Source organism: Mchenga conophoros, linkage group LG6, assembly GCF_057382185.1.
Source record: "Mchenga conophoros isolate Kocher_MC1m ecotype Shallow Benthic linkage group LG6, M_conophoros_male_GT1.1, whole genome shotgun sequence".
Classification (NCBI taxonomy): domain Eukaryota; kingdom Metazoa; phylum Chordata; class Actinopteri; order Cichliformes; family Cichlidae; genus Mchenga; species Mchenga conophoros.
In genome coordinates this window covers 33,262,557-33,274,157 of record NC_140531.1, presented here as the reverse complement: position 1 = coordinate 33,274,157, position 11,601 = coordinate 33,262,557, and the positions used below count along the sequence as shown (strand labels likewise).

The 11,601-nt window shown below is 41.1% G+C and overlaps 1 protein-coding gene across 1 annotated transcript; it reads left to right on the top strand.

Moving 5' to 3' along the window:
* The first annotated feature begins 1,300 nt into the window (after positions 1 to 1,300).
* On the top strand, positions 1,301 to 3,695 carry LOC146573026 (GTPase IMAP family member 9-like). Its single transcript, XM_085277540.1, has 3 exons — positions 1,301 to 1,381; positions 1,580 to 1,693; positions 2,397 to 3,695. The coding sequence occupies exons 2-3, from the start codon at positions 1,600 to 1,602 to the stop codon at positions 3,221 to 3,223; spliced, it is 921 nt and encodes a 306-aa protein (XP_085133666.1). The 5' UTR covers positions 1,301 to 1,381; positions 1,580 to 1,599; the 3' UTR covers positions 3,224 to 3,695.
* The last annotated feature ends 7,906 nt before the right edge of the window (positions 3,696 to 11,601 follow it).

Below are 11,601 nucleotides of genomic sequence, written 5' to 3'. Positions count from 1 at the left end.
AACAGTGGATGTGTTCTTACTTTTATAAAATAATCTGTTGACCTAACAACTTATTGCACAGGTTAAATATTTTACCAGAAAATGTATTTTATTGATACGTTTTTATTGATACTTTTCGTATCTTGTCTTGTCTTTGAGAGTTGGCTGAAATAACAGCAGCACAAACATTTATCCAAGCATGCATTTTACTTGTCCTACTCACACTCTGTGGACACACTGCTCACTGTCAAAATAAATACAAAGGTAAGTGGCACAGAAACTTGTGCAACTGGTTTGTCATGAATACTTGAACATGAAAAGACATTAAAAATAGCTTAGTGTTGTACTTTTCCTCGTTCATCCAGCAAATCTGTTTTCCGGAGTCAGGCTAATGGTTCTGAATTTGAAATCATACTTGTATGTAATTTTAAACTTTTTTCCTGTAGTTGTAGAACCATGTTTGTAGCATGACTTCACTGAATTCAAGGAACTGGTGTTGGATTTTAATGTGACCTAGTTTTCAAAAAAAAAAGTTGAACGTTTTCTTTTCTTTCGTATTCTTCACACGTGGTTGCAGTGCTTTACTGACAGAAAGTGTAGTTGGTTTTTTTGAAAGAACTAACTGTGGAAACTGTTGACAAAGTGTGAAATAAATAAATAAATGAAATAAATGAAATGAAACGTTGTTTCTTAAGGTTGAAACAAGTTTAAACATTCAAAAAAGATCTAAGAATAAATTAAGAAATAGTTTTCAGTAATCACTACTTGAATTACTAGTGTGTTAATATTCAAATAAAATAAAAATGCCGGTGTTTTCTCTGTTGGTGCAGGGGTTTATTTGATTCAACAGTTTCTCTGTGTTTAATTGTGCAAAAAATAAAATCATTGTTTAAATAAAAAAGGCTGATTTTCATTTTATTTCTGATGACTTCTTGTTCTAAGATAATTTATATATTTACTTACCTACTGAATGCTTGCCTATTTTGCTGGTGTTCTATAGTCACTATCAATTATGTGAGACAAACTAGGTTATAAAAGGGTATTTGTGAAAAAAAAATGTAATTACCCACAAACCTGCTCTTCACATCTGTATTAATCAAGTTATAGAGGTCAACGTATTTTTTTCTTTAAATGACTGTATTTTTTTTTTTATTTCATATGCAAAACTATTTTTGTTTCAATGCATTCATTTTCTGGAGAAAGCAGACCTACCGTCACACATTTTTCACTTGAACATGATGCTATTCCTCTTGTCACCACTGGCTGGTGCTGTTCAGCCGACCATTCCGCATTGGTTTAAGTATTGTTTTCCTTGGAAATGCAAAGTGGGCGTGTCCTGTCTGCTTTGAAAGATTCTAGTGACCCAGCAGTTTACTGTACACAAGAGAAAGTCCTTGCACAGGTACGTTCAAAATAGAACCTTTAAATCTTTCAATAGAAGACGAATTTTATTGATAGAGTTTCTATAAAAAGTCTACATGCCCCCAACTTGGGGCATGATTTATTCAACATATATTCTCAGTGTAGTTCAATATTTACCTGCGATCTGATTAGAAAGACTTTCCTTTAATGCTTTTCCTTTTTTCGTTTCTATGTAAAGGTTTTTGCTAGTTTACTAAAATGTTGGCAGCAAAAGCTTGGATCCAAGGATGCATCCTGCTGGTGTTACTGACATTATGTGGACAAACTGCTGACTGCCAAAATCAATACAGAGGTAAGCTGAATAAGAACTTGTACAGCCAGTTTGTTATAAATACATAAACATAACAAGTGTTCACCTGTGTTGTAGTATAAATGACTTAATTTGAAGAAGATTTGTTTTTAGGGTGGCTGTAGCTCAGGTGGTAGAGCAGGTCATCTACTGATCGGAAGGTTGGTGGTTCGATTCCCGGCTTCCCCTAGTCTGCATGCCAAATATCCTTGGGCAAGATACTAACCCGAAATTGCTCTCCGATGCATTCATCGGAGTGTGAATGTCAGTTGTGAATGGGTGAATGCACAAGTTGTGTAAAGCGCTTTGAGTGCTCAGAAGAGTGGAAAAGCGCTATATAAGAACCAGTCCATTTACCATTTAATATATTTCATTGTGTTTATTTAAATATATTTTTAATCAATACATATGAACAACTAACCTAGTGTTGGACTTTGTCTTGTTCATCCAACATATCTGTTTTTGGAGTCGTTTTTTTTTTTCAGTGAACATCTACAACAACTTCTATTTAAGTGGTCACCAGCATATAAAAGCTGCAAGTATGAGACTACAGAATCACTAGTGTCAGTGAAACTACCTGAAAAGTCACCTGCTTCAGCTGTATCGGAACCTTTTCTCACTTTACCCTAAAACATGGTTTTAAAAAGTCATGTTAGTCATGCACACTCCTTCAAATAATTCAAATGCTATCATTAATTTTCCACAGGCTCTAAAAATCATGAAGAACTGAGACTCATCCTGGTTGGTAAAACAGGATCAGGAAAGAGTGCGTCTGGAAACACCATTCTGGGGAATACAAACGCTTTCAAAGAGGGCATGTCACCTGAGTCTGTTACTGACGGCTGTCTCAGAAAAGAGGTAGAAAAAGGTGGAAGAAAAATTGTTGTGATTGACACTCCAGGGCTGTTTGACACAAGCAAAACACAAGATGAGGTGAAAGCAAAAATTGAAGAGTGCATTGAACAGTCAGTTCCTGGACCACATGCTTTCCTTTTAGTCATCAGCCTGAAGTCAAGGTTCACACAAGAGGAACAGGATGCTGTGAAGTGGATTGAAGAAAACTTTGGTTCAGATGCTTCCATATACACCATAGTTCTGTTTACACATGGTGACCTGCTGCAGGATAAATCAGTGGAAGACTATGTAAAAGAAAGTAAACATCTACACAGACTGATAAACCAGTGTGGAGGAAGGTACCATTCACTCATCAATAATCAGAAAGAAAGCGGAAAACAGGTCAAAAATCTTCTAGATAAAATAGAGGAAATGGTGGAATTGAATGGAGGAAGTCACTACACCAATGAGATGTATGAGACAGCCCAGAAGAGGCTTGAAGAAAAAAGGAGGGAGGAAAAGCAAAGAAAAAGGGAAGAAGAGGAGAGGATCAAATTAAACAAGTGGTGTAAAATGCTTGGTATCGCTTCCGTGGGATTATTTGGTGCAGGAGCATACTTTTCATCATATGCTCTCATGGCAATAGGGGGAGCACTTGGATATTCTCAGTTAAATTGCACAATGGGAATGTTTACTTAAGTGTGGGAGATAGGACCACTAAACCTACACCACTCCTCCAGCAAAGAAAAAAATAAGTCAGGCATCCAGTGATGGTTGTACTTTTTATTATATAATACTGTGGTGCCATTTCTGACCAATCACTTGGCAGGGTTTTCTGTTACATAAAACTGACTACTTAAAAAAACAAATACTTTGTAGTCTGTTCATATAGCATATTTATTTTACTCTACTGAGTCATTTATATGATCCTTAGTATAACTCAACTTCTATCATCTTCTGTCATATAGACAGAGGAACTTGGAAATTAAAAACAAGATCCAGAAGTGAGTTTAGAAATAGTTTTCAGCAATCACTACTTGAACTACTACTTTGTTAATTTTAAAATAAGATGAAAATGTGCATGCTTTCTCTGTTAAGGGCAGGGGTTTGTTTATTCAAAGGTTTCTCAGTGTATAATTTTGCAACAATAAAATAAATGTTTAAATTATAATGGCTGGTTTTCTTTTTCATACTTAATCCTCCTCAGTCAGTCATTCCTCATTGGTTTAAGTAGTGTTTTTCAGTGAAATTAATGTGTGTCGTGAAAGAAGCTGCTGACCTAACAGCTACTGGACACCTGAGGAAGCACTTGGACGGGTACTTTCAAAATAAAACATTTAAATATTTTGATAGGTGATTCTTGCACTGAAACGGAATTCAACACTTGATTCAAAACTGTTGAAGCTAGCGTTGATACAAACCTATCACCTTCCTGCTGCTGCTGCTTCATATTAAAAGCTTCACAGCGCCAAACAAGCTGAAGGCTTTTTTGTGAAGTGCGGACAGAACTCGTTAGGAACTTTTGCAAAAGTGGTGCAAATTAACAGAGGTATGTGGCAACCTGCCGAAACACTTGTTTTATAACGTCTCTACACCATTAGTGAGTTAAAAGTGCCTGGTGTTATGTTCGTAAGGCTCCTGGCTGTGTTGCACAGCTCTTAGAAATAGATGTACGTCGTCTTTAGTGGTAACACTGAGCTGAGCGCTTCAACACCTAAACCCTGAATAGAAATAGAAAACATGCAGGCTGCTATGCTTTTGTAGCTTACATATTTATTTGTGTACTTTAGTTGTTAAAGGTACTTTCTCTTATAGTATGATTTCTGCTCTCCTTAGAAAAGAATAGAATAGAATAAAATAGAATAGAATAGGCCTGTATTGTATTTTACATTTACAATGAGCTATATAGGTTCGGACCTTAAGAACCACTATTATCAGACATGAGGTGGAAATGTAAGGCTGTCTACACCTTATGCATGGGGGACTGTGTTTGTCAACAGTCTAATCAGCTGTTAATTCACAGCAGCTAAAGCAACATCATGTCATGGAGATAAGGATGGAAACAGCCTGGCAGCTTGTCACACAATTACATGGAAGAGAAACATAATGCTAACAATTAAACAAGTGAAAACATTCACACAGACACTCATTGCCTCTCTTCTCTGTTCAGTTCTTTTGGATTAGCTTCTCAACTTAACAGCCGCATTATTAGACGTTCTCCTTATCTTTCCTCATGTTGTGCTTTTTCCATTGTTATACCTCTCTGACCTGTCTTCCCCATGTGATGTTTTGTGTAATGTATGTATGGTCGGAAGGGTAAGATGGCGCTGGCACGGCTGGCAACCTTAACCCAATTTCCCTCGGAATGAATAAAGTATTATCAATCAATTTTTCTGTTTTAAACATTTTCAGTTATTATACAGATTATTGGGCTCTTAAAGTTATTTAGCAACAAAATCTCTCTTGGTCTTTCAGGACACACACACACACACACACACACACACACACACACACACACACACACACACACACACAGATGTAATATCTAGAACAATAAAAAAAAAATCTGGATGGGGGATCGCCATCCCCATGCTTTGTCTCCAATTCAGTTTTCAAATGACACCTAGACCCCTGGTACTATATATGTTGCAATGCTTTCTAATGCTCACTAGAGGGAGGGCTGTGCACATAGTTGCATTCTTTTTTAAAGGTCAGTTTTTAATGGAATCAAAATCAGGAGAAATACCTAGCTTTTGAACCAGCCAAGAACACACAGATGTTTTGTTATGTTTTATAATAAGGGGGCAAAATACATTTCCAATGGTCCAGAGAGAAAGTAATGAAAGAAGACTGCAAAGAAAAGTGCTGCATGACAATAGACTACAAGAGATCAGAAGAAAATTGAAGATGAGAGCACAAAGGCTGATGATGATCAGAAGAAGAGATTTACTTGGTGTAAAAAACATGTGACATGTAGTGAGTTTAATGTGACATCTGCGTTAACCTTTAGTGTCTCACTATAATCCATGCAATTTTTAGATAGTTTGAGCGCATAAGATTTTTGTGCATGGACTTGGTCGATACCCAACATCATTGTTCTGTTCTATGCATGAGAGGTGATGAGAAAAGAAAGTCCAAGGGTGCATTTAACCTTCAGATTGTTGCATCCATCTCCATGAAGAATTGTTTGGAGAGTTCCGGTAAAGACAAAATGGGAGCTGAGAGAAGCGGTGTTTGAGATTATCATAGGCATCTTGTGCCATGGTGGTGCACTGGAACTGAAACCAGGTGAGATAAGTTGGGTTAGGAGCAAGAAATTCTACTGAAGTCACAGATAAATCTGTGTTAAAAGATAACAAAGCCAAGGAACCATTACAAGTGTTTGCAGTTTTCTGGAATAGGTCAGTTCATTACTTCTTGTACTTAAGACTAGTTGGAACGGAAATGTCCCTTTTCGCCAAGAAAGGAGACCTTCTCTGCATGAAACTCACATTCATCAACCTTCACGAGCAGCTTGTTCTCTAGTAATCTTTGCAAAACTAACCTTACATGATCTTCATGATGACTAAGGAACTGGGAGAGGATCAGGATGTCATCCAGATACACGATCACAAAATGATTTCTGAAATCTCGCAGGACTTTGTTACCAGGAGCTGAAAAACAGCAGGTGCATTAGTTAGTCCAAAGGGCATTACCAGATACTCAAAGTGTCCAAGGTGAGGGTTGAAGGCTATCTTTCACTCGTCCCCCTCTCTAATCCTTACCAGGTGGTAGGCATTGCAGAGATCCAATTTGCTGAAAATGGTTGCGCCCTGTAACGACTCTCAAGCATAGGAAAGACGTGGCAAAGGGTACTTATTTTTCACAGTAATCATGTTTAATCCTCAAAAATCTATGCAGTGCTGAAGGGACTTAACTTTCTTTTCCACAAAGAAAAAAACAGCACAGAGATGAGAGGAAGATGGCTAAAAGAAACCTTCGGCCAGAGAGTCTGTTATGTGCTTTAAACACAAATCATATTTCTTCAGTATGTTTGCTAAGAGTGTGAGTGAGACTGGTTTTGGCATTGTGCGTTATATCCAGCAGTCTATTTACATCCAAGGCAGTGAATTTCAGAATCTTGGAAAGTGTTATGTGTAGCTACAGGTGGACTCAGAGAGCAAAACACACGGAGGCACGGGGGTTTGCGAAAAACGAACACAAACAGGAATTTAACGAGAGTTAGATAACTTACTTGGTACAGTCTGACAATACAAACTCTGGGAAGTTATCAGAAGCCAGACTGGGCGGCACGGAGAGAGACTGAGAGGTATGGTGCTGGGATGTGAACTAAAACTCAAGAAAAGATGATCTCCACAGGCTCGAGTAGGCAGGCGAGCAGGTACATGGGCACTCGTGGAAAGAACAATACTCTGACACTAGACATCTGTCATGCAGCTCCTTAAGAATACTTCTGATTTTTTTTTCTCTGCCCGTTCTTTTTTTTCTCTGCCCGTTCTGTTGGTTTTTGTCTTTTGCCCTTCTCCCCCGTCCCTCTTCTCAGCTGTTTCTCTTTCCCTCTTTCTTTCTCCCCTTCTTTCCCCCAGTCAAGTCTGTCCCGTATTCAGTAAGTGAAAATAAAATAAACAATAAAAGGTGAATCAAATGGACCATTACGGCAAGGCTGGGATGGTCAGTTTGGTAAAGTAAATCCGTTGGGCATCTTTCTTTGCCTTTAGACAACAATTCTGATGGCAAAAGAGCCAAACGGGACAGGCAAAAAAAAAAAAAAAAAAAAAAAAAAAAAAAAAGAATACTTCTGATGAAAGTGTCTGATGTGGCTCAGTATCCAGGGTGTGTTCGGGTTGCTCTGGTGACCACGCCCTCGGGTTGGGCCATCACCATCACACCTGCATTTCATTCCAGGTAGTTACTAGAGGACTACTTCTCCCAGCATGGACGGCTGCTCCACGCCAGTAGTCCTGATTTTGAACTGTTGTAGTCCTGTTTTAATTCTGGATCAGTTCTGGGTCTGGTTGAATTGGGGTTTAGTCCTCGTGTCTTGATACAACCCCGACTTTGTTCTGCCTTGCTGCTTAATTAAAAAACTAGTTTAAGGTGTCCTGCATATGTGATATATATTTTTCCCTATATGAAGTCATTCTTTTTTGAACAAAACTCAAAACAGAGCCTATCAATCTTTCAGTCATTTCCCACATGCATACTACCCTTTAGGGCTAAGCCCCGGGTGTTTCAAATGTCTGGCTCCGCCTCTGGTGAGCACTCGGGTCGCATCAGAGCATCGGGCTGTATAGTGTGAGACCCTGCATCGTGACCTACAAACTTCTAACCCCTGCGAGTCAATCGTACAGTTTGAGCAGAAGCTGAATAACGCAACTGAAAAAATCGCACAGTGTCTGCCCAGCTTTACGCCTTATTAGGAAAGTCCCTGCAAAGTCACTGTGAGATGCTTGCAAAAATATCCACAAAAATGTGTCATTTGAATGTCATATCATTACTCCTGATACCAACAAATGTCTGTCTTTTCAATTCTCAAACTCAGTAGATTTATATATTTTATTAAGTTAATATATCTAATTAAATCCAGGGGCGATTCTAGGATCAGAGCTTTGGGGGTGCTGAGCACCCAGAGAGCTGCCCAGCCAGCCAAGATACACTTTACTCGTCACATCTTCCCTGTCTCTGTCAGTCCCTGCATCCTCCCTGTCCTTGTCGTCTGTTGTCCTTGTCTCCGTTATCAGTCATCATAATTTTACCATCTCTGTGCAAGTCTGCAAATGTCTTTATTAAATCATAAGATTCTTAAATTCATCAAGTCTCTCTGTGCCTGGGTCCTCGTCACAAAACATTACATCACTGTTTTGTACATTTTAACACAATTTAATCCCCACATTTGTGAAAGAAAAGCAAAACACTTTTGTCTGTAACAAAACCATCAAATCTGATAAAGGTTATTGAAATGCTGCAAAAGAAGAATGGATTGGAATAAAAAAAAATGCATATCCTAACCTTAATTAGTGGGGAAGAATAATGAATGATGCTCATAGTGAGTAAAAATAAACTGAGTGCATTTTTTTGGACAGAGATTCACTTTTAATGCATATGTACAATATAATACAGATGCATAAAAAACACTCCCAAAACAGAATAAATTATTACACATAAATTATTACTATATATATATATATATATATATATATATATATATATATATATATATAACATATATATAAAAAAAAAAAAAAACACCCAGCACGCCCCTGCGGGCGGTTTATCCTTCAAGCTCGGGTCCTCTACCAGAGGCCTGGGAGCTTGAGGGTCCTGCGCAGTATCTTAGCTGTTCCCAGGACTGCGCTCTTCTGGACAGAGATCTCCGATGTTGTTCCCGGGATCTGCTGGAGCCACTCGCCTAGCTTGGGAGTCACCGCACCTAGTGCTCCGATTACCACGGGGACCACCGTTACCTTCACCCTCCACATCCTCTCGAGCTCTTCTCTGAGCCCTTGGTATTTCTCCAGCTTCTCGTGTTCCTTCTTCCTGATATTGCTGTCATTCGGAACCGCTACATCGATCACTACGGCCGTCTTCTTCTGTTTGTCTACCACCACTATGTCCGGTTGGTTAGCCACCACCATTTTGTCCGTCTGTATCTGGAAGTCCCACAGGATCTTAGCTCGGTCATTCTCCACCACCCTTGGGGGCATCTCCCATTTTGACCTCGGGACTTCCAGGTTATACTCGGCACAGATGTTCCTGTACACTATGCCGGCCACTTGGTTATGGCGTTCCATGTATGCCTTGCCTGCTAGCATCTTGCACCCTGCTGTTAGGTGCTGGATTGTCTCTGGGGCATCTTTACACAGCCTGCACCTGGGGTCTTGCCTGGTGTGATAGACCCCAGCCTCTATGGATCTTGTGCTCAGAGCTTGTTCTTGTGCTGCCATGATTAGTGCTTCTGTGCTGTCTTTCAGTCCAGCTTTGTCCAGCCACTGGTAGGATTTCTGGATATCAGCCACCTCCTCTATCCTTGTCTTTATGTCAGTGGCTTCTATCTCCTCCTTTGGCCAGCCTATTACCCCAGCAGGGTACCTGATCACGGGCAGGGCGTACGTGTTGATGGCCCGGATCTTGTTCTTACCATTCAGCTGACTCCTCAGGACTTGCCTGACCCTCTGCAGGTACTTGGTGGTTGCAGCTTTTCTAGCGGCCTCTTCATGGTTCCCATTCGCCTGTGGGATCCCCAAGTACTTGTAACTGTCCTCTATGTCTGCAATGTTGCCTTCTGGTAGTTCAATCCCCTCAGTTCTGACTACCTTCCCTCTCTTTGTTACCATCCGACTACACTTCTCCAGTCCGAACGACATTCCAATGTCATTGCTGTATAGCCTGGTAGTGTGGATCAGTGAATCGATGTCTCGTTCACTCTTGGCATACAGCTTGATGTCATCCATGTACAGGAGGTGGCTGACAACTGCTCCGTTCCGTAGTCGGTATCCGTAGCCAGTCTTGTTAATGATCTCACTGAGGGGGTTCAGGCCTATGCAGAACAGCAGTGGGGACAGAGCATCTCCTTGGTAGATCCCGCACTTGATGGCGACTTGTGCTATGGGCTTGGAGTTGGCCTCTAGTGTTGTACGCCACATCCCCATTGAGTTCCTGATGAAGGCTCTTAGGGTCCCATTGATCTTGTACAATTCTAGGCATTCCAGTATCCAGCTGTGGGGCATTGAGTCATAGGCCTTCTTGTAATCAATCCAGGCAGTGCACAGGTTGGTCAGTCTGGTCTTGCAGTCTCGGCTGATTGTTCTGTCTACCAGTAGCTGGTGTTTTGCGCCTCTGGTATTCTTGCCAATTCCTTTCTGTGTCCCGCTCATGTATTGACCCATGTGCCTGTTCATCTTAGCCGATATGATGCCTGACAGGAGCTTCCATGTAGTACTGAGGCAGGTTATTGGTCGGTAGTTGGAGGGGACCGGTCCCTTCTTGGGGTCCTTGGGGATCAGGACCGTCCGGCCTTCAGTTAGCCATTCCGGGTGTCTCTCGTTAACTAGCAGCTGGTTCATTTGTGCTGCCAGATGCTCGTGGAGTGCAGTCAGCTTCTTCAGCCAGTAGGCGTGAACCATGTCGGGCCCTGGTGCTGTCCAACTCTTCATACTGGAGACCCTTTCTTGGATATCTGCCACTGTGATGGTTACTGGACCCTGTTCAGGGAGGTCGCTGTGGTCTGCCCTCAGATCCTCTAGCCACTGAGCATTGCCGTTATGGGTTGCATCCTTCTCCCATATGCTCTTCCAGTATTGCTCCGTCTCCAGCCTTGGTGTTGCTGTTCTCTTATTGTTCCCTTGCCACTGAGAGTACACCTTTGCTGGTTCTGTGGAGAACAGCTGGTTTATTCTCCTGCCTTCTATCTCTCTGGTGTACCTCCTCAAGCGGCTGGCCAAGGCTGTGAGTCTTTGCTTGGCAGTTTCCAAGGCCTCAGGTATGGACAGCTTGCTGTATTTCTTAGGCACCTTATTTGTCGCACCTTTCTGCAACTCCGTTAGTTGGCTAACCTCCCTCCGTGCTACTTTGATCTTGCCCTCTAGCCTCCTTCTCCATGGAGGGTACTGCCCCTTGTCGCTGTTCAACTTGTAGCCAAGCATCTCACTGATCACTGCTGCCGTATTGTAGATGAGCTTGTTAGTGTCGGTAATCGTGGTTGTAGGTATTGCCCGTAGTGCTGCATTAACATCATCTAGCAGACCTTCTGAGGGTACTTCACGTAATCTTGGTAACCGGCTACGGGGGATCCAGGTTTCAAGCTTGGCCATGATCCTATTTTTCAGGTCAGTTCCTCTCGCACTCAACGATCCTTCTCCTATCGCACTTGGGGCTATGTACCCAATCTCGGGTGATGATATCTCCCCCCTGACCTGGCGTCCTGACTCCTCCTTGCCGTAGCATTTGTGTTGTACCTCGTCAATCTCTAGCTGTGAGAGCAGCTATATATATATATATATATATATATATATATATATATATATATATATATATATATAAATGGAGGCAACTTTGCCTGTGGTAGAATGTATACAATG